At 42.8% G+C, this 23,137-nt stretch overlaps 1 protein-coding gene across 2 annotated transcripts in view; it reads left to right on the top strand.

The window, feature by feature from the left end:
• Positions 1-8,946: 8,946 nt before the first annotated feature.
• tmem214 (transmembrane protein 214) overlaps positions 8,947-23,137 on the top strand; it is a 40,665-nt gene continuing 26,474 nt past the window's right edge. Inside the window, exons 1-7 of one of the 2 annotated variants that reach the window (XM_055635437.1) lie at positions 8,947-9,176; positions 13,768-13,973; positions 17,702-17,852; positions 19,125-19,259; positions 20,607-20,689; positions 21,214-21,316; positions 22,096-22,177. In XM_055635437.1, the coding sequence (XP_055491412.1) occupies positions 9,053-9,176; positions 13,768-13,973; positions 17,702-17,852; positions 19,125-19,259; positions 20,607-20,689; positions 21,214-21,316; positions 22,096-22,177 (884 nt within the window). In that variant the 5' untranslated portion in view covers positions 8,947-9,052. The remainder of the gene's footprint in view (positions 9,177-13,767; positions 13,974-17,701; positions 17,853-19,124; positions 19,260-20,606; positions 20,690-21,213; positions 21,317-22,095; positions 22,178-23,137) is intronic. The other variant, XM_055635436.1, reaches the window with a different exon arrangement.

Raw genomic sequence — 23,137 nt, 5'->3', positions numbered from 1 at the left:
TTCCAAATAATAGGAGGTTAATGGGACTGAAGGATGATAAATCCCCTGGGTCTGATGGTCTGCATCCCAGGGCCCTCAGGGAGGTGGCTTTAGAAATAGTGGACGCATTGGTGATCATTTTCTAATGTTCAATAGATTCAGGATCAGTTCCTGTGGATTGGAGGATAGCTAATGTTATCCCACTTTTCAAGAAAGGAGCGAGAGAGAAAACGGGGAATTACAGACCAGTTAGCCTGATTTCGGTGGTGGGAAAGATGCCGGAATCAATTATTAAAGAGGTAATAATGGGGCATTTGGATAACAGTAAAAGGATTAGTCCAAGTCAACATGGATTTATGAAAGGGAAATCATGCTTGACTAATCTTCTGGAATTTTTTGAGGATGTGACAAGTAAAATTGATGAAGGTGTGCTAGTGGATGTATCTAGACTTTCAGAAAGCCTTTGATAAGGTCCCGCACGGGAGACTGGTGACTAAAATTAGAGCACATGGTTTTGGGGGTAGGGTGTTGACATGGATAGAAAATTGGTTGGCAGATTGGAAGCAAAGAGTAGGAGTGAACGGGTCCTTTTCAGAATGGCAGGCAGTGGCGAGTGGAGTGCCACAAGGCTCGGTGTTGTGGCCGCAACTGTTTACCATATATATTAATGATTTTGAAGAGGGAATTAGGAGCAACACTAGCAAGTTTGCGGATGACACAAAGCTGGGTGGCAGTGTGAGCTGTGAAGAGGATGTTAGGAGGCTGCAGGATGACCTGGACAGGTTGAGTGAGTGGGCAGATGCCTTGCAGATGCAGTATAATATAGATAAATGTGAGGTTATCCACTTTGGCGGCAAAAACAAGGGGGCAGATTATTATCTCAATGGGGTTAGGTTAGGTAAGGGGGAGGTGCAGCGAGACCTGGGCGTCCTTGTACACCAGTCACTGAAAGGTGGCTTACAGGTACAGCAGGCAGTGAAGAAAGCTAATGGAACGTTGGCCTTCATAACAAGAGGATTTCAGTATAGGAGTAAAGAGGTTCATCTGTAGTTGTGTAGGGCTCTGGTGAGACCACATCTGGAGTATTGTGTACAGTTTTGGTCTCCTAATTTGAGGAAGGACATCTTGTGATTGAGGCAGTGCAGCGTAGGTTCACGAGATTGATCCCTAGGATGGTGGGACTGTCATATGAGGAAAAATTGAAAAGACTAGGCTTGTATTCACGAGTTTAGAAGGATGAGGGGGTATCTTATAGAAAGATTTAAAATTATAAAAGGACTGGACACACTAGATGCAGGAAAAATGTTCCCAATTTTGGGCGAATCCAGAACCAGGGGCCACAGTCTTCGAATAAAGGGGAGGTCATTTAAGACTGAGGTGAGAAAAATCTTTTTCACCCAGAGAGTTGTGGATTTATGGAATTCCCTGCCACAGAGGGCAATGGAGGACAAGTCACTGGATGTATTTAAGAGAGAGTTAGATAGAGCTCTAGGGGCTAGTGGAGTCAAGGGATATGGGGAGAAGGCAGGCACGGGTTATTGATAGGGGACGATCAGCGATGATCACAATGAATGGCAGTGCTGACTCGAAGGGCCGAATGTTCTCCTGCACCAATTTTCTATGTTTCTAAGAGGCAAAACATTAACTTTAATATGTGCACTGGTTTAATGTTCTTTCTGAACAAAAAAAATACACAAACGAAAACCATGCAAGCCTTTTATAGCTTCTAATTAGTTCTGATGAAATACTGCACATTAACCTCAGTCAAATTATATATTCAGTTATAGTTATTTTTTCTTTAACGCAGAGTGTAACAATAGATTATTTTAGAAATCTTGTCCCTCCCCAGAATTTAAAAAGCTCAGTGTTATCCATCTTCTGGTTCCTCTGTTTAAAGGCATGATTTTGGCTTTGACGTGGGCTGCAGCTGAAAAAACATTAACCACCTTCAGAGAATTTGATCTCTTAAGGGAATATTTTTCACCTTTTTACCTGAAGACTTCAGTCTATAACAGCTACCAATGTGCCAAATTGGCAGATGCTCCCAATTTACCTGAAGATGTAAGGCAATGTAAATAAATTAGCAGGAATTATGGAAAAATAGCTAATTACGGTACAGCAGCAGTGTTCATTTTACATTTGTAAAGCAAGGATCAAGCCAGCCGTGTCGGATAATAGTTGGAAAATTGGTAAATCCTGCTCTGTCATCAGCAAAACCTTCTGCATTTTTATATTATTTCAAATAATATTTAGAAAGAGTAACTTAATGGTCGCTTCCTGGAGATTCTGCTGCAAATCTTGTTTGAAAATTGGATGTGAGGCAGTGCTGTGTAGCAGCAGAGAAGTCACTGGACAAGCTCCGTTTCAACAGTTCCTAAGCCTGGGTCTGGAAGATACCGTATTTATGACAAAGAAGAGCATCGGGAGCATCTGTAAGTTCATGTGCTTGATCATAAAGAGAATATATGTTTGTGAAATTTAAAACATCACCTGGTCTGATATTTCTCTATGTAAAACAAGGATAAGTTTATTTTCCTGGCGCTGCACAGGAGAAAGGGGTGCGGAGACCTTTGGCTGTTGCAGAGTTTAAAGTGTTTTGCTATTTAGATGCCCAAGAATTCTTAATCTGGTTCTATGTAGCATACTGATTTGTACAAGTTGTGAAAAGATAGAGATAGTACAACTGGTTAACCATACCTGTCCAGGTTCATGGATGGAAAGAGACAGAGTTCAGCTCTATCACACAGCCTGAATTTAAAGAGGCAGCATATCTAACAATATATTAATTCTATTTTGTACCTTGGTGTACGATAGACAAAAGGAAGGCAGGTCCACGACATAGTTTGGGGAATTGCACCCTACTTACCAGGTAGGGTTTTTGCTTTAAAACATTTTTTTTTGAATCATTAGATAGTGGATTATTAAAGTTTCATTGGTGTGGAAAGAGATGATATTGTAAATGGCATAATTTTGTAAAGTGGAGTTAAGGAACAACATATGCTGGTTTTTAATCAAAGATAGACAAAATGCTGGAGTAACAGCGGGGCAGACAGCATCTTTGAAAAGAAGGAATGGGTGACATTTCGGATCAGGACCCTCATTCAGACTCAGAAGGAGTGTATCGACCCAAAACATCAACATGGGGCATTTTGTGTGAATTTTGTAAAGTGGCGAGTTCATCATAGGAACATGGCCAATTATATATATAGGTTATTTGGATTTATAAATTGAAGAATATAAAAGCAATGATATCACTAATAATTGTGGACAACTCTGGGCCCCACCCTTCAAGAAAGATGCAAAACTTAAAATGAACAAAAAAACTAAGGAGCTGATTGTGGACTTTAGGAGGGCACATCATCCGAGGACGCACACACCATTGAGGATAAATGGGGATACTGTGGATAGGGTGAACTGTTTTAAATACCTGGGAGTCCACATCTCTGAGGATATGACATGGACATCACACGTGAGTAAGGCAAGGCAGCGTCTTTACCACCTCAGGCAATTGAGGAAATTCAGAGTGTCTCCGAGGATCCTCCAGTGCTTCTATTCAGCAGCTGTGGAAAGCATCTTGTCCGGAAATATTACAATCTGGTTTGGGAATTGCTCTGCTTAGGACAAGAAGGCTCTGCAGAGAGTAGTGCGTTCGGCCGAACGCACTATGGGAACTTCACTCGCTCCCCTGCAGGAACTATACATCAGGAGGTGCAACTACAGAGCCAATAAAATCATGGGAGACCCCTTCCACCCCTGCAATGGACTGTTCCAGCTGCTATGGTCAGGCAAACGCCTCCGTTGCCATGCTGTGAGAACGGAGAGGTTGAGAAGGAGTTTCTTCCCAGAGGTCATTAGGACTGTAAACTCCTATCTCACCAGGGACTATCCTTACTGTGACACTCTACTGCTTTTTAAAAAAAAAATTGCTGTGTTTTTTCCCATTTTTCTTCCGCCCACAATATTTAATATGAAAATGAATATGTGATTCTGTTACATTTTGTTTGTAGTTTGTTTGGTTGTTTGTTTGTTTGTCTTTTTGCACAAAGTCCGCGAGCATTGCCACTTTTTATTTCACTGTACATCTCGTATGTGTATGTGACAAATAAACTTGACTTGACTTGACTTGACGACTTGAATTCAGGGGAAAGGGATGAGGGTGTTAGTCATGAGGAGAGATTGGACAATTTAAGAATGTTCCAATTGAAGCAGAGAATGTAAAGAGATGATCCAATGTAGCCTTTAATGCTATGGGGAATAATAAATGGGGAATGGTTAAAAATTCATAGAGCTATACACAAGCACTTCAGCCCAACTTGTCCATGCTGACAAATGTGTCTAACTGAGCTAATCAACTTTTCTGCAAGTCATTTTTTTGTTATTGTGATTGATCTGCCACAGAGGTGAGGATAATTGTTTCTCATTCAGACAGTTGTCACGATCTGCAACTATCTAAAGAGGAGATGAAAACTGATTCCATTTAAAAAAAAACATGAAAGGGGGCTAGACAGGCTATTGAGGATAAGAACATTGTAGGGCATAAAGCAGTGATGTGGAACTAAATAGCCAGTACAAGCACAGTGGGCTTCTCCATTATAAGATCCTATGATTCTACAATTTAAGTCATAAGTTAAAAGATACAATCCCAGCAATCAATTAGTGTAGGGTTTTGTTTAGTTGATTGTCACATGTACTGAGATTCAGTGAAAAGCTTTTGTTGTGTGCTAATCAGTCAGCAGCAAGACAATACATGATTACAATTCGATCCATTCACAGTATACAGATACATGTTAAGGGAATAAGGTTTAGTGCAAGATAAAGCCAGTAAAGTCTGATCAAAGATAGTCTGAGGGTTTCCAAAGAGGTAGATAGTACTTCAGGACTGCCCATGAGTTGTGGTAGGATGGTTCAGTTGACTGATAACAGCTGGGAAGAAACTGTCCCTGAATCTGGAAATGTGTGTTTTCACACTTCGCTACCTTTTGCCCGATGAGAGAGGGGAGAAGAGGGAGTGGCTAGGGTGCGACTCGTCCTTGATTACGCTGTTGGCAGCGTGAGGTATATATAAAGTCAATGGAAGGGAGGTTGGTTTATGTGATGGTCTGGGCTGCATTCACAATTTGCTGCAATTTCTTGCCGTCTTGGATGCTGTTCCCAAACCAAGCTGTGATGCATCCCGATAAAATGCTTGCTTTCGCACATCTGTAGAAGTTGGTGAGAGTTGGTGGAGACATGTCAAACTTCCTAAGCCTTCTAAGGAAGTAGCGGCGTTGATGTGCTTTCTTGGCTGTTGCTTCAATATGGGTGTTCCAGGAGAAGTTGTTGGTGATATTTATTCTTAGGAATTTGAAGTTTTCAACCATCTCTACTTTGGCACTGTCAATGTAAACTGGGGCATGTGTACTGCTTCGCTTCCTTAAGCCGATCACTATCTCCTTTGTCGTGCTGACATTGAAAGGTTGTTTCCTCGACAAAAGGACACAAGGTCCAAGACAATTCTTCATTCTGTTATTCATCCCTATTGAGTGCTACAACAAGAAAACATATATAACTGTTCTCTGAAAGACAGCTTTATATCAAATTAAGCAAGAGCTAAGAAATAAATATGAAAATATATGAAAACTGTTCTTACATTTTATTTTACATAACTCCCTGATTTTCCTTTTGATACCATGTGTTCACCATTGTTCACCAATTTCAATAGTCAATAGTCAATAGTCTATTTATTTGTCATTTGGACCCCTGGAGGTCCAAATGAAATGCCGTTTTCGTTCTGCAGCCATACATTACACACAAATAGACCCCAGACACAACATAATTACATTTTACATAAACATCCATCACATAGCTGTGATGGAAGGCCAAAAAAACTTATCTCTCCACTGCACTCTCCCCCCCCCCCCCCCCGATGTCAGAGTCAAAGTCAAAGCCCCCGGCTGGCGATGGCGATTGTCCAGTGGCCATTAAAGCCACGCCGGGTGATGCAAGGTCGCACACCGGGTCTTGGTGTTGGAGCCCCCGGCGTGCGCTCGCAAAGTCCCGCGGCCATTCCAGCCGCGCGGGGCAGTGGTGCTAGGCCCCGCTCCAGGAGCTCTTCGACCCCGCAACTCGGGCGGGAGAAGTCGCCGTTGCAGGAGCCCTGAAAAGCGGTCTCTCTCCAGGGACCCGCGGGCTCCCGGTGCCCGCCGTCCACAGACCCGCAGCAGCAGCCTCCCAATCTCCGGAGGTCGGGCAGCAGCAGCAGCAGCAGCAGCAGCGGCAGCGCTCCTCCACCGCTCCACCCGCTCCGGTCTTGGCCAGCTCCGTGACGGTGAGGTGAGTCGGCACCAGAGTCCCCGGCTTCTTCCTGTTGGAGGCCGCTCCTCGTTGCGGCCTCAACGACAACCGAGACCCGACAAGAAAAGGTCGGGTCTCCAGTGCAGGGAGAGATTCAAAAAGTTACCCCCCCTCCCACCCCACGCCCACACACACACACACACACCCCAACAAAAATTAACAAAAACTACATTAAAACACAGACAAAAATAATAAAAACGCGGACAGGCTGACCAGAGTCGCGCCGCCTACCGAGAAAAAATTTAATAATAGTAGCCACCAAATTAGTACAAATGTCAGTTTGATTAACAATTATGTTCCTGCTATTGAAATAAATCAATTTTAGCCCTGAATAGGTTTAGTATTCATTGTCACACGACTTATTCAGAGTGTGGTCACCACAGAATATGTGGAAGTTTCAGTGGAGTGGATTTTTGAAGAAAAATTCTCAGCATTATCCAGTATATATCAGTTCTTTCTTCCAAAATATTACCCTGTTTACTATACATTATGAGCTACCAGGAGCTCTCAGCAACAATCACCTCTGTGTTTGTGAGGGGGATTTTTTCACATCACTTTCAAAAGGACACAATTGTTGATATATATTGTACAGTGTAGCCCTTGTGATTTCACTCAGGTAGGTATATTTGAAAACCTCTGGCTGACTAGTAGAGAACCAGAGGTGTGGTATCGGAATAAGGCCGAGACAATCTAAGTCATAAGGTCATAAGTGATAGGAGTAGAATTAGGCCATTCAGCCCATCAAGTCTCCTCCGCCATTCAGTAGAATTAGGCCATTCGGCCCATCAAGTCTACTCCGCCATTCTATCTCTCCCTCCTAACCCCACTCCCCTGCTTTTTCCCAATACCCTCGAGCTAAGATAAGACATTTTTATGAAGATTAATATTTATATGTCTCTAGGCTCAGTCACTGAGTACAATCAAAACAGAATGATAGATGTGAGCATGAAATAGTTCAAGGGATATGACAGTGTCTGACGAGTGTCTCGTCCCCAAACGTCACCCATTCCTTCTCTCCAGAGATGCTGCCAGTCCTGTTGAGTTACTGCAGCATTTTATGTCTATCTTCGATATGAAAGTGGTGCAGGAATATGGCACTGAGGTACATTAGGTTTTTTAATTAAAAAAATGAACTTTATTCAGAATTAGAAACAAGGTACAGAACAAAAACTGTGCAAAAAACACTTCATACATTATCTGAATGTCTGAAGAAAGGTCAGTCTGAAGAAGGATCTCGGCCCGAAACGTTGCCTATTTCCTTCGCTCCATATATGCTGCCTCACTTGCTGAGTTTCTCCAGAATTTTTGTCTACCTTCGATTTTCCAGGATCTGCAATTCTTTATTAAACATTGTAGCGGCGCCTACTGGCACTCGCAGGTATTGAACCCGGCGTTCGGAAGCCGCGGTCACGTGACTCGGGAGGAGCTGCTTGTTTTCGCGAGGTTTTGCTTTCGCGCGCTAGTTCAGCACTGACCACCGATGTGGCCAGACGTGTCTAGAGAACCTGTTTACTGAAAAATGAATTTTAGAATAAAAGTTCGTTTAAAACTTCAGTGGTCGTTCATGAGACCGCCAAAACATCATACATTATCAGAATCTGTCAGCTGTGATGTTGTATGGATTGAAAGGGCTGCTGAACGCACTATGGGAACTTCACTTGCCCCCCTGCAGGAACTATACATCAGGAGGTGCAACTCCAGAGCCAATAATATCATGAGAGACCCCTTCCACCCCTGCAACGGACTGTTCCAGCTGCTACGGTCAGGCAAACGCCTCCGTTGCCATGCGGTGAGAACAGAGAGGTTGAGAAGGAGTTTCTTCCCAGAGGCCATTCGGACTGTAAACGCCTTTCTCACCAGGGACTAACTCTACTGAACGTTTTTTCTTCCATTATTTATTATGTAAAAGAATATGTGTGTTATGATTGTGTTTATAGTTTGTTTGGTTGTTTGTCTTTTGCACAAAAGTCCGCGAGCATTGCCACTTTCATTTCACTGCACATCTCGTATGTGTATGTGACAAATAAACTTGACCTGACGACTTGACGAACTGCACCTTCTTTATCAATGAGCAAGAACGCTTGATACACACCGTTCCGTCCCTCCTCTACCACTGCCATAGAACCTTCCCCCATAGATCCACTCCATTGAATCCCCCCTCCCCAGCCCCCATAGAACTCCCCCCCCCCGTAGCGAAGCTCCCCTATGGAACCCCGCCCCATAGAACTCCCTCTCCCCTAGAACCGCCCGCCCCGCCATCATTGAACTCCCCTGCACCTCGTATAACTCCTCCATAGATCGCCTCCCCCATCCTATAGCAACCCCCCTCACAGAAACTATATCTCTCTCCCCCCCCCCCCCCCCCCCCCCCCCCCCCTCCATAAAACCGGCTCATGGACTCTCCCTCCCCCCCCCCCCTCCATAGAACCCCGGCCCATGGACTCTCCCCCCCCCCCCCTCCCCCCGCCCATTGAACCCCCGCCCATGGACTCTTCCCCCCCGCCCATGGACTTCTTCTCTCCCCCCCCCGTCCGGAAAATGCCGGACGTCATAACGGCATCTAGGCAACGTGGCGCGCCGCGCGCGCTCTGATTGGACAGGAGGCGCCGTTTGAAAGGCGCTGGGCCGGGCCGAGCCGAGGACCGGGCCTGGAGCGGCGGCAGCAGCAGCGGCACAGACACTGGCAGCGGCACTGGATCGGAGCGGCAACGCGGCAACGCGGCGACCCCGGCCCTCCGTAATGGCGACCCCCGGCAAGTGGGAGCTCGTCAACAAGAGAAACAATAAAAAAATCTTCACCAAAAATGAGAAGAAGTTGGCCCGCAAGGCTCTGTCGGAGAACATGCCTCGCATCGACCCAGTCGGTGAGTATCGAGCGTGCCCAGATTGTGGGGAGAGGGGGCCTTCGTCTAATCGGCGCCGAGCCGGGCACTGGTGGGATCCCGGCATCGTTCCGGGGCCGCCTTTGGTCCTGCAATGCAATTCGTCCCGAAATTTAACTCAACATTTTGCTGCAAAACCCGACAGGAAGTGTCATCCAGTCTTCCAGATGTTGCGATTGGGGCACAAACAAAAATCCCCTAAAATGCTGTGAACACGAAACTAAAAACACAACAAGTCCAGCAGTCGGTGGGGGGAGTGGTGACGTGGATATTTTGGGTCAATGGACCACTCATCAGAAATGAGGAATGTGTTTAAAGTTCCGGAGAAGGGCAGTGGTGGGGGAAGGAAATTATCAAAGATTGTGGACCGAATTCCTCATGGGAAACAGTTCCTTTAAAAAAAAAAACAGTAGTTCAGATAGGAGAAGAAATAAATTAATTAAAACTGATAAATACTGCCACATTGAGGAAAGGAACAGAAGAGATGCCTACACTGAGGATTAAAGTAAAGATTGGTAGAGGAATTTGAGACCTGGGGAAGATCAGCCATGATCATATTGCCTGTTGGGCTGGTCAAGTGGCCTATTCCTATTAATTTATGTTCTTTTGTTCAATTCAGTATCTCATTTCCCTCCTTGACCAAATGTAATTGCTCCATATAATATCCGAGCAAAAGATTGAGGAACACCAATACCACTTTAGTCTGTACTTTGAAGTTAACCATTTGCGAGACACTGTGTAGGTGACTGTACTGGCAACATCCTTGTAAATCTTCTCTACACTGTCCTGCTTAACAATATATTTCCTCTAACAGAGTGAGCAAAACTGAACTCAATACTCTAAATGTGGCCTCACTAATGTCGTATACAACTGTAACATGATCTCACAATTTCTATACTCAATACCCTGACTGATGATGGCCTATGTGCTGAAAGCCTTCTTGATCACCCTATCTATATGTGACGCCACTTTCAAAGAACTATGTACCTGCCCTCCTAGATCCCCCTGTTCTATAACACTCTCCATAGCCCTGCTGTAGAGTGCTGTAGATCCAGCCTGGTTTGACTTTCCAAAATGCAACACTTCTCACTTCTCTTTATTAAACTTGCTTATCTTAATTTTCTAGTGTTGATAGAGGTCTAGCGCTCAAGGCACTGACTTATTTTATTTCTTCCTCCTCTCCACCCCCCAAACAGTCATTGCATTAATGATAAATAGATTTATGTTGTCTGATTTAAGCTAAATTGTTGTACTTTTTTCAATTAATTGCGTGCCATATGATCTATAGCATTATCTTTTCTCGCTTTTTTCACTGGCCAGTAAATTAAAGATAAATGAAAAGACATGTACAAAGTGGTCACTGAGGTTTTCTGTATTTGTCTGGCATGTGTGGCATGCGCACAATAAGTCTTTAGTAAAGAAACAAGTTGCTGGAGTGACTCTTTGATGGTAGGCACAAAATGCTGGAGTAACTCAGCGGGACAGGCTGCATCTCTGGAGAGAAGAAATGGGTGACATTTTGGGTCGAGACCCTTCTTCAGACTGATGTCAGGGGAGTGGGTGGGAGAGAGATAGAATGTAGTCGGGGCAATAAGACTGGTGGGAGAACTGGGAAGGGGGAGGGGATAGAGAGGTAAAGCAAGGGTTATTTGAAGTTAGAGAAGCCAATGTTCCCACCGCTGAAGCTACCCTAGCGAAATATGAGGTGCTGCTCCTCCAATTTGTGCTGGACCTCACTCTGATAATGGAGGAGGCCCAGGACAGAAACGTCAGATTGGGAATGGGAGGGGGAGTTAAAGTGCTGAGCAACCAGGAGATCATTTAGGTTAAGGCGGACTGAGCGGAGATGTTCCGCGAAATGATTGCCGATGCATGGAAGTTGACACCTGGAACAGTGGATAGAGTAGATGAGGTTGGTGGAGGTGCATGTGAACCTCTACCTCACCTGAAAAGACTATCAGTGTCCTGGGATGGAGTCGAGGGGGAAGTAAAGGGACAGGTGTTGCATCTCCTGCGGTTGCAGGGGAAAGTACCTGGGGAGGGGGTGGTTTGGGTGGGAAGGGACGAGTTGACCAGGGATTTGCGGAGGAAACGGAATCTGTGGAAAGCAGGAAGGGGTGGAGATGGGAAGATGTGGCCAGTAGTGGGATCCCGTTGGAGGTAGTGAAAGTGTTGGAGGATTATGAAGTGCTGTATGCGACGGCTGATGAGATGGAAGGTGAGGACAAGGGGACTGTCCTTGTTGCGAATGGGGGGAGGGGGAGCAAGAGCGGTGCTGCGGGATATCGAGGAGACCCCAGTGAGAGCCTCATCTATAATGGAAGAGGGAAACCCCCGTTTCCTAAAGAATGAGGACATTGATGATCTAGTATGGAAAACCTCATCCTGGGCACAGATGCGGGATAGACGGAGGATTTGGGAGTAGGGTATAGAGTCTTTACAGGAAGCAGGGTGGGAGGAAGTGTAGTCTAGATAGCAATGGGAGTCAGTTGCAGTAGATGTCGGTCAATAGTCTGTCTCCTGTGATGGAGACGGTGAGATCCTGAAATGGTAGGGAGATGTTGGAGATGGGCCAAGTAAATTTGAGTGCAGGATGAAAATTAGTTGTGAAGTTGATGAAGTCAATGAGTTCTGCATGGGTGCAGGGGGCAGCACCAATGCAGTCGTCAATGTAGCGGAGCTAAAGTCCTCGGGGATAGCGCCAGTGTACGTCTGGAACAGTGATTGTTCGACATACCCCACAAAAGAGGCAAGCAAGGCTAGGGCCCATGTGAGTGCCCATAGCTACGTGTTGGATTTGGAGGAAGTGGGAGGAGTCGATGGAGAGGTTGTCAAGGGTAAGGACCAGCTCTGCTAGGCGGAGGAGAGTATTAGTATTAGATGGGTCAGGCAGTATCTGTGGAGGGAAATGGGCAGAAGTTTGTGGTCGAGATCCTTCTTTAGTCCTGAATGGTCCTGACTAGAAATATCGTCTGTCCAATTGCTGAGTGATTTCAATCCAGACAGAATTCCAATTGATCAGCAATAAACACGTATGTATCCATCAGTGAGTTATAATGACACTTGGAGTAAAACAAAAACAAATCTCAGTTTCAAAATATTCTGGACAAACAATTTTGAGCCCTACCCCATCAGAGTCATTGTGGAAACACGTGACTGCAGAGACTGGAGGAACATTTCCGGCCAGGACCATTCTCCATGGGTCTTGACTGGAAACATTGTTGATCGATTTCTCTCCGCAGATGCTGCCTGACCTGCTCAATTCCATCACCACCTGTAATCCTTAGTATCTCCGTGGATAACAGAGAGCTAGTGTGGTCTGCGTGGATTTGGTGGGCCAAAGAGCTTGTTTCCATGCAGTTTTTGTAGTCATTTCCACTCCTGGGCGCTCAAGTTGCTGAACCAAGTCACGATGCAACCGGTCAGCATGCTCCATACTGTGCACCTGTAGAAGTTCGAGAGAGTCCTCCTTGACATACTGACTCTCCGTAATTTTCTCAGGAAGTAGAGGCGCTGATGTGCTTTCTTTATAATTGCATCAGTGTTCTCGGACCGGGAAAGATCTTCAGAGATGTGCATGCCCAGGAATTTGAAGCTCTTGACCCTTTCCATCATTGACCCGTTGATATAAATGGGACTGTGGGAATCCCCATCCTACCTCTTCCAAAGTCCACAATCAGTTCCTTGGTTTTGCTGGTGTTGAGGGCCAGGTTATTGTGCTGGCACCATTTGGTCAGTCGGTCGATCTCTCTTCTATACTCTGACTCGTCCCCATCAGTGATACGTCCCACAACAGTGGTGTCGTCAGCGAACTTGATGATGGAGTTCGCACAAACTTGATGATGGAGTTTTGTCCCAAGATTTGAGAAGCTGATGATGGAGTTTTGTCCCAAGCCAATCTAATTGTTTACCAGAAGACTGGTAGATAACACAGTAGATTTAGTGGAGACACAAGGATCTGCAGATGCCAGAATCGTGAGCAGACACGACGTTGGAGGATCAGGCAGCCTCTGAGGGGGAGAATGACTGATTTAGTTTCAGGTCAGGGCCCCTCTTCAGTCTGATTTTGGATGGTGGGAGAAAGCTAGAAAAAAGATATTGGGTGGGACAAGTGAGGTGGATACTGGTGGGGGCTGGACATTGATTGGCAGATGAGTGGAGTAACTGAGAAGGGTTATAGATGAAAGGGAGACAAAAGGGTATCCTAAGAGTTAGTGATTCTTTATCCCTAAACCCGACACTTAACTAAATTGGCTTTTGCAGATTTCTATTTCACAACTGTCAGTTGGAAGAAAACAAATGGTGAGCTAACTTGACTTTTGGCCTTGTAGAATATCTCGATCATACGGTAACCTCTATAAATTGCCAGTGCCCACTGTGTGGAGTTTGCATATTCCCCCTGTAACTGCGTGGCTTTATGCACCTTGTTATCTCGATTTTGATTTCATTGGACCAACAGCAAAGTGAGTTTTGTCAAACTTGTATGCACTGCCCAATTAATGTTGAAATGTAGTTTTCATATTTTCATGTGAAAGGTAAACCATATGACGGAGATGTTTTTTTTTTTATTAAGCTCCTTTGAAACCATCCGAAACCCTCTTTGAACTTGGATTTGAGAAAATGGGAAAGAAGCAAAACAAAGAGCAAGTTCCTCCAATATCTTCATCTGAGCAACTGCTGCAGAAACCACCCACTGGGGGAAAGGTGATCAAGAAACCCTGTGGTGATTGTGGACCGAAGCACAAGACATTTCCTTCTTTGGAGACTGCCATTAAAGCTGTACGTACTTTAGGATTATTTATTTTGTTCTGTCTTTCAGTGTAATGTATTGGTGTTCCTTTAAGCTATTTTTGGTAAAATTCTTGTGAAATTTTGTATTGCTGAAAAATATTTGCAGTTATTAAATTAAATGTATTAATTTTATTGCATTTGAAACAAACAATACATAAACCTTTGCTCCAGAGCCCATTTGACATGATCAATACTGAGTACTTAAGGATGAACTACGGTTGCCTATCAACCTCTGGATTCTCGTGAGTAAAAACAACCTGTTGTGTAAACTTGTGTAAGAAAGAACTGCAGATGCTGGTTTAAATCGAAGTTAGACAAAAAATGCTGGAGTAACTCAGTGGGACAGGCAGCATCTCTGGAGGGAAGGAATGGGTTATGTTTCTGGTCGGGATCCTTCTTTAGACTTATGTCAGTGGAGTGGGCGGGACAGAGATAGATGTAGTCGGAGACAGTAAGACTGGTGGGATAACTGGGAGGGAGGAGGGGATGGAGAGAGAGGGAAAGCAAGGTTTATTTGAAGTTAGAAAAGTCAATGTTCATACTGTGGGGTATAGGCTACCCAAGCAAAATATGAGATGCTGTTCCACCAATTTGTACTGGGCCTCACTCTGACAATGGAGGAGGCCCAGGACAGAAAGGTCAGATTGGGATTGGGAGGGGAGTTGGAGGGGGAGCAACCAGGTGATCATTTAGGTTAAGGTGGACTGAGCGGAGGTGTTCAGCGAAATGATTGCCGATGTATAGAAGTTGACACCTGGAACAGTGGATACAGTAGATGAGGTTGGTGGAGGTGCAAGTGAACCTCTACCTCACCTGAAATGATTATCAGTGTCCGGGGGATCAGGTACGTTAAAGCGGGGGGTCAGGTAGGTTAAAGCGGACTGAATGGAGATTATGTTCAGGAGGGAGAGGTTAGAGAAAGTCTGGGGAGTGGAAAAGTTGAGGGGGTTGATGTCCTGCCGGTAGTTGGAAATGAAAAGGTCTAAAGAAGGTAGAGGGTCATCCGAGGGAGCCCAAGAGGAGGGGGTCTGGTGGAGATTGGAGAAGGAATCATCACTGGGTGGTGAGGACTCCTTCCCATAGAAAAAGGCAGTGAGGCGGAGGTGACGGAAGAAGTGCTCTACATCGTGGTGGACCAGGAACTTGTTGAGGTGGGGTTGGAGGGGAACAAAACTGAGGCCTCTGCTGAGAACAGACCGTTCCATATCAGAAAGGGGGAGGTCAGAGGGGATGGTGAACATAAGGCTTGGGTGGGGGTTGGGGTCGGAGGAAGGCAGGTGAGTATGGATGCCGAGGCAATGTCAGGCGAGGGGGATGGTGGGTGCTCTGAGAGGAGGGGCATGAGGACTATTGCTTGGGTGGGGAGTAACTGGGACCTGGTTAAAAGGGGAAGGGGAAAAACCTGTGGAACATCCACTGATGTTCCCTTTAGGAGGGGGAGAGGGGGGGGGGGGGGGGAGCAGTAGGACCCAGCACAGTCCGACCCGGTGGTGTGGGAGTCTGCATCGTGGAGACGGTGGGCCTGGTGCTGAGCCTGGGACTCGGGTAAGGCGACGGCTGCGGCCCACTGATGGGTGGTGGAGCGTCGCGGGTCGGCGGAATCAGCGGACTCCAGTGTAAACTTGCAGGGCCAGGTAGCATCTGTGGAAGGAAATAGACATGCGATTCTGAAGCAGGATCCCAAATTCACTGTTGTCTGTCTGCAAATGCTGCCTGGCCAACTGAGCTCCTCCAGCAGTTGTTTTTTACTTGGTCTGGATTTTCCTGTTGCAACAATGTGCAGCGTTGTTAAGGTGACCACGTTGGAACAGAAGTAACCTTTAGCCTTTCAGGCTTGTTCTGTCTTCTTGGAGATTGACAGCTGATCAGAGTTTAAACTGCATATTTCATTGTTTCTTATCTCTTGGCACTATTCAGTCAATAAGAATCTCAAGGTTTAAAATTAACTATTGACCTGGAATTGACTACCATTTGCACAAGGGTTCCAAACTTGTTTCACCTTTTGAATGCTGACGATGCTTCCTGAATCTGAACTCCCAGCTAGTGGAATTTGTGGAGATGGTGTAGCTCATTTCCCACTGATATGTTGAAGACACTACTTTGCATTCTAAATTCCTGGGATTTGCATAAACATCTACAATACTTTAGCCTTTGAATTTCTTCTGCATTTGGATGTGATCTCTTAATTGTTGAAAATAGCGTCCCTAAATCTCCAGATTTTCCACATGGCCTGTAGATTTCCAAAAATTGCAAAGTGCTGTGTTATATCCTTTCATTCCATGTGGATAACCTTTATATTTGCCAACTTCAAAAGCCATTTACTAATCTGTTATTTTTGTTGTGGATATTTCCATCTATAGCTTTGCAGTATTATGTAGCTTTCTCATTGTTAAAATTTGATTTGATGCTTTCAAACTCATCGCCTAAATCAGGGGTGGGGAACCTGTGGCCTTAAGGCCGCCTGCGGCCTTCTAGGCCATTAAGTGCGGCCTTTTGAATGAATCCAAATTTTGTAGAACAAATCTTTTTTTTTTTTTTTTTAATTTAAGAAGGAACTGCAGATGCTGGAAAATCGAAGGTAGACAAAAATGCTGGAGAAACTCAGCGGGTGAGGCATCATCTATGGAGCGAAAGAAATGGGTGACATTACGGGTCGAGACCCTTCTTCAGCTCTGAAGAAGAGTCTTGATCCGAAATGTCGCCTATTTCCTTCGCTCCAAAGATGCTGCCTCACCCGCTGAGTTTCTCCAGCATTTTTGTCTGCCTTTTATTTTTATTAATATGTTTTTGTTCGTCTTATTCTTTTTATTTAATCTTAAAGTGAACATATTTAAAATATCAAAGAGTAAAAGAAGATTCAGCAAAATAATCTTCCCCGACTGACGGCCACAATTAAAACATTAGTAAGTCCTGAATGCTATTTTAACAAAATAATTTGTATTTTGAAGTACATCCAATTGAAGTTTCTTGGATGCGGCCTTATTAGATTACAACTAACTTAATGCGGCATTCCAACATGAAAAGGTTCCCCACCCCTGGCCTAAATTGTTGTTTAAGAAGGAACTGCAGATGCTGGAAAAATCAAACGTAGATAAAAATGCTGGAGAAACTCGGTGGGTGAGGCAGCATCTATGGAGCGAAGGAATAGGTGACGCTTCAGGACGAGACCCATCTTCAAATTGTTGTGTGGTTTTGTAATCTGGCAAATGAAAGTGATATTGAATTTGAAATTAGAGAGCCCAGTGTCACTGATTAATGATGCAGTCAATTTGTCTGCTTGCTTATTTGTTCAATGCTAGCATTATTATCTGTCCTGGGTTATCCCTGGACTGAATAGATTAAGTCAGCTTATACCATATTTAGGCCAGTTTGGGTAAAAATGGTAGATTTTTGTTTCCGGGTGGCCAGTGTGAACCATATGCATTATTTTCAGCTACTACCTTTCACAATTCTGAATTGTATCTTAAATTCTTGAGCTAGCATGTTAGGATTCAAACTTGTGAAAGTTTTCTGATGTGTATTCAAACTCGTCTCTCCAGATCCGTAGTTTGGAAACGTTACCTCCAGACTGCCTTACCATCATTCTGCCATTTGAAAGACTAAACTAAATTGTAGTGAAATGTCCATTTTGGAAAAATTAACACAATTATGCAATGTTTTCATGTCACCATTATTGAAGTTGTTAAGTATCTAAAAAGCCATAATTTTCTCTGCAGATTGATTTGAAAGAGCTTCAGGAGCAAATGGATAAAAGTCAAGACTTGTTTCCTGGGAATCCATCTGTCTGGGTGAAGGATCTGGCTGGATACTTGAATTATAAACTGCAGGCACCAGAGTCAGACCCCACCCTCAGTCAATTTTCTTATGGTCAGTTGGGGTCAATGTGATAATTTTGTATTTCCAGTTAACCTGTGATTTAACATTGATTTATAGATATTGTGTGTATCTAACATGTACACCAATTAAAAGATCTTTGCTCTTTCCCCATGCATTATGGAAACGTATGCCCTTGTCACTGTTTCCTTACCATGTGGATAAACAGGAATGTGAAAGTACCACCATATTGCCATGATCACAGGTTTCATTTGGGAGAACTACAATGTTCTAAACAGGAATCTTGGACTAAAAGCAGTGTCGGTGCTTATTCTTAGATTCTTAATACTGCACCTTCTCCAGCAATTGATGGGATACAGGGGAGGTCGATGATTTTGGTAAAATGAGACATTGAAATTATGTTCTCCATGACGGCAGTACTATTAACATAGGAAATATGTAATTCACTATTGACATCAATTCATTTTCTTGGCACAGTGGCTCCAGTCTCAAATTATTAAACTTCTTTAAACAAGTGGTAGTCCAATGGAGGTTATTCAGTTATGTTTGCCCCTATGACTGTATGCAAGTCTGTTAATGATAGCAGGCCTCTTAACCTGCCTATTCTAAGCAATAAAATGCCATAATCACTGTGATTCAGAATGTTCTAGTCAGTGGTCAAGCAGTAGCTGACAGTAGCCACTTGAAATTGATTCTCCAGGAAGAAATGCCTACTTGTCTAGTACAAACCTGACATTATTGACACCCCCTAATTGTCAGATTTAGTTAAAAAACAAAACCCTGACACTAGCTGCTGTGGCATCACTTAATTACCTGAGCAGCTATTCGCTATGCGCAATATTGACAGCACAATTTTAATCTATTTTTTAAGTAGTACCTTGGGTGTTAAATAATTTTTGTGTAATAGAAATGGTTAATGTCAATCCTGAATTTGTTTTAAACAAATTACTTACTTTGAATTCTCTCTCTGAAGAAATAATTATATATAACCTTATTTTAGTCAGAGGTTGTTGATTAGTAATTAAAATTTGGTTTTCCATTTAAAAATCTCTCTCCGATCTCTTGTAATAAAGCATAACATTTAAGGAAACTTGCTTCAATAATTTTAATTCCACTGTAGTTGGCATAGAGGTATGCTGAATCACTGATGACAGCATCACAATTTCTGTGCAGCTCTCTGCCTCAAAATCTTGGGTCTGTCAGTTTTGTAGTGTCATATTGCTGGTGCTTTGTGATGTTCAGTCATACAGTTACAGGAGGCAGCAGTTCTTAACTTTAACTATCTTTTTGAAAAATCCTTTGCAGATTATCCTTATTCCCTTGCAAGTAAAGATCTTAAGAATATCATCAAATCACTGCTGGGAAAAGCATCCGAAAGCCTGGAGCACTTTTTTGATCACTGTATCTACACAATGTTGCGAGAACAAGATAAAACAGCAGGTAAGTAACTGCTGCGATACATTTTAGCAATTTTATCTTTCATTATATGTGGTGTTATCTTGGGTCAAATATATAATTGTTCAACTTGGATCATTTAGGATTTACTTCAGATCGAATCAGCGTTAGGTAAAATAGATGTCTGAATGGTACCTTTGTTTCTCGCGTCTTCATACTAAATGACATCACTCGTGCAGTAGGCCTTGCCATCAAGTTACCCTTAAGCTGAGCCAACTTTCTTTATTGTCCATAATAGTTTCATTCCTGAAACCTGCAGAATATTGAAATATATATATATTAACATAAATGGCATGGGTAACATATAATAAATCAGACATGATCATCTCTGCTCATAAAGTGGTGTGTATTTCATAATTATCCTCGTTCCTTTCATGCACATATTCAAAATGTGATACTTTGCAGTAACTGATCAAGAGAGTCCTTCTCCCAACTTTTGTCGTTTGAATTTGTCTTCATCTTTGTGGGTAACTTGGGGAAGCATGGTGGCATATGTTTAAGTCTGTGCATCTGTGTAGTGCCAGTGCAGGTTTTGATGCCATTGACAAAAAGCATTGATAAATATACATTGTTTTAGTGCATCCTTTAAATAGTATTATCAGTAGCTCTAGTGTGTGCTGATGATTGGTAAACGGTTCAAGTTAGTGGGGGAGATATCAGTCAAGCAGCCTACATTTTGTTTTGCTGATATTATAGCTGCTGCAATCAATCAGGAAAATTAAGATTAGACCACCTCAAATTTTACCGCAAAGAGATTTGAGTATCAGGAGTTGAGTTGCTTTGCTATAGGGTTCCCAGTTGCTTTTAGGGTCTTCTGTTCACTGTGCCTTTTTGTTCAGTCAATTTTCTGTTCAGCAATAGCCACCTTGCAATTGATGGGGTAGATGACTAATTGCCAGTGGTAGTTGAATAAATTCTGAAGATAATTGCTGACCATTTGTGTAGTGGAAATAACTTTTTCAGCCCAGCTCTAAATGATAAGACAACTATCTTGCATCCTGTCAAGTACATGTGTCCAAACATGGCTGAATGAAATATATCAGGATGAAGATCTTCCATTTTATTTCACACTACATGACGTAATTTATTGATTGTGGAATTGTCTAAGTCAATGAAATGGATTTGGAGTTTGTAGTCTTCATTGGAATTCATGTTAACAGCACAGTGTCATTACAGGTTTCTCAACTGGAACTAATGGAGTGGGCTAGCAATTGATGGTCAATAGTATATTGCACTGTAGTCTTCACTGATGAGCATTCTAGTAATACACGTACAAATAAAATAGCCAAATGCACAACAAAAATGTTTAATAAAAAAATGTGCTTCTTTCAGGTGAATCTCTGCACGGCTACAGAATTTGTGTTCAGGCTATATTAGCAGAAAATCCCAAAATTGCAACCTTGAATTTAGGAAAGGTAAGCAGATTGCACTGCATATTGGTTGTTTTGTGATATTTATTGCAAATCCAAACCAAATGCATTTTGTTTATTATTATTATTATTATTATAACTAGTAATTCAAGCATTTAAGAAGCATTGGACTCGTGTATGAAGAAGGGAAACACGGTTAAACTGATAGATTTGAATGAGGAACGATGGGAAGTGACGTCCTGCACTAGCTCAGCCAAATTGTTTCTTTCTCTGTTGTATATTTTGTGTAAAACAGGACTTTGAGAGATAAATATATGTGTTAAATATAAAACTTATTTAAGTGTAGTTGTGGCCATTTAGAATAATTTATACAATAGACCTGGGTTTAAATTCACTTCATGATGTTTATAATGGCAGCGAGAGATGGGATGATTCAATACTTGTTCAATTACTTTTATTGTGAATGTCTTTAGCAATGCTATATGAGTGTTTTATACATTTTTAATGATCAGTAAACCTTTCCTGTTTATCTTGCAGATGTATTCTAATGATGTTGAATTTTTTTTCAGTACCTAGAAATGTTGAGATCTCAGTATAATAAACCAATTAAATGCCTGAGCATCATGTGGGCCCTAGGGCAAGCTGGGACAGATTTGGCTGAAGGATTGAAAGGTAAGGAATCTGTGATTTACGAATTAAGAGTGGAATTGTTTTCCATTTTGGTTTAATACTATTCATTTATTTGATACATTCCTTTAACTCTTGATCTTGGTATATCATCTCGTACATCTACTTCACTTTAATTTTTACCAAGTGAGCGGCTGGAACTCAAAAATTGAAAATTCTGGGGGGGGTGGGGTAGGGGGGAGGAAGGGGAAGAATGGGATGGGATAGATGAAGAGAACATTTCAGAGAGAGAACAAATGGATTAAATCTGGCTGTTGGACGCACAGTAGTTTGTTGGTGTTGTGTGTGTTCAATAGCAGGACTGTGGGATATACAATAGGTGTAGGAGTAGGCCAGCACCTTCGAGCCAGCACCGCCATTCAATGTGATCATGGCTGATCATCCCCAATCAGTACCCCGTTCCTTCCTTCTCCCAATATCCCCTGACTCCGCTATCTTTAAGAGCCCTATCTAGCTCTCAGTGGCAGGCTATGGTAATAAAGAGACAAGTTGATATCTTGGTCATATTTCTGCATCGGCACTAGTGTCTTCTGCTAACCAGTTCTGTATTTTTTTAAAATAAAAATCTGAATCTCAACATCTGGAATTTGATTTTAATTTTCTGTTGAGAATTCTGCTTTGAATCCAAAATGATTATCTTTGAACAAAGTTTCCCCTCATTGGACTCTCTCTATCAAGTAATTGAGCAAAACACTTTGATTTAAAGTACATTTAGTGCAAGTAACTTCTGACCTGAAAACATTTATGTTTTTCCTCACCCATAGTATGGCTGAACATTATGCTTCCTGTATTGGGCATCAAAACACTCTCTGCCTTTGCAATCAGCTACTTGGACAGACTGCTAATGTGAGTATACATAATAATAAGGATTTTGAATTTTGAAAAACTGTTGGAAACTTTTTTTAAAAATGCATTGCACGACTCTTGTACATTTGTACTTTTCCTTTTAACTTTAGACTAAATTTAGGATTTAATGATATTATTTCCTTTAATTCCCAAGAGTAACTCATTAATCTTTGCATGTCTCCCCTCAGTCTGTTGTCTCTGGGGTCTCAATATAAATCAGTTGCTGATGACAATTGAGGTATTAATTTAGTGACTGCTTTTGGCTCATGGATTGACCATGGATATGGTTGGTGTAGTTTGGAATCCAACTAGCTTGTTCATGCCATAATAATGCCGAGGATACTTTGCCACAAAACAGACTATTGAAGGGGAAAAGAACAGGTTTCATCAATTTGTCATGAGTCACGTTGAACTAAATATTCTTTTTCACTCTGAAGAATATGGTTCTTAGGAGAAGATGGCTAGTTTGTTTTAAGAGGCTGAATATTAATAAAACCTAATTTGTGCTATTGTTCCCCCATAATGCAGTAGAGCAGTGTTCTTGTACACCGGCATCTGCTATACTAAAAACCTTCCACAGCCGATCTTCTGGCACTAGACTTTAAAAAAAAAAGAAAAGAAAAAGAAAACTACAGGGGTCTGACTGAAACATGTTTCCTTTAACATAGCTGGCTTTACGTTTGTTTTTCCGATTAAGATTTATAAGTTTTCCAAAATAACGCCCAATGCAGGAAGATTGACTCCTCAGCCAGCTTGTGGAATACAATTTAGAGGAAAACCTGGAGAGAGGATCAGAAGGTCGGGCAGCAACTGTGCCCAAGATTGAGGGAAGATGAGTCGAGGTTACGGGTTGGTGATCCAGCAGAATTGATTTCTCTGTTTCTCCTTACACAATTGCTGACTGACTTTGCATTTAGATTTCTGCCATTTGCAGTTGTTTTCTTTTTGTGTCAATGAAGT

The sequence above is a fragment of the Leucoraja erinacea genome, chromosome 5 (genome assembly GCF_028641065.1).
Source record: "Leucoraja erinacea ecotype New England chromosome 5, Leri_hhj_1, whole genome shotgun sequence".
In the NCBI taxonomy this organism is placed as follows: domain Eukaryota; kingdom Metazoa; phylum Chordata; class Chondrichthyes; order Rajiformes; family Rajidae; genus Leucoraja; species Leucoraja erinaceus.
This window is presented reverse-complemented; position numbering and strand designations above follow the sequence as displayed.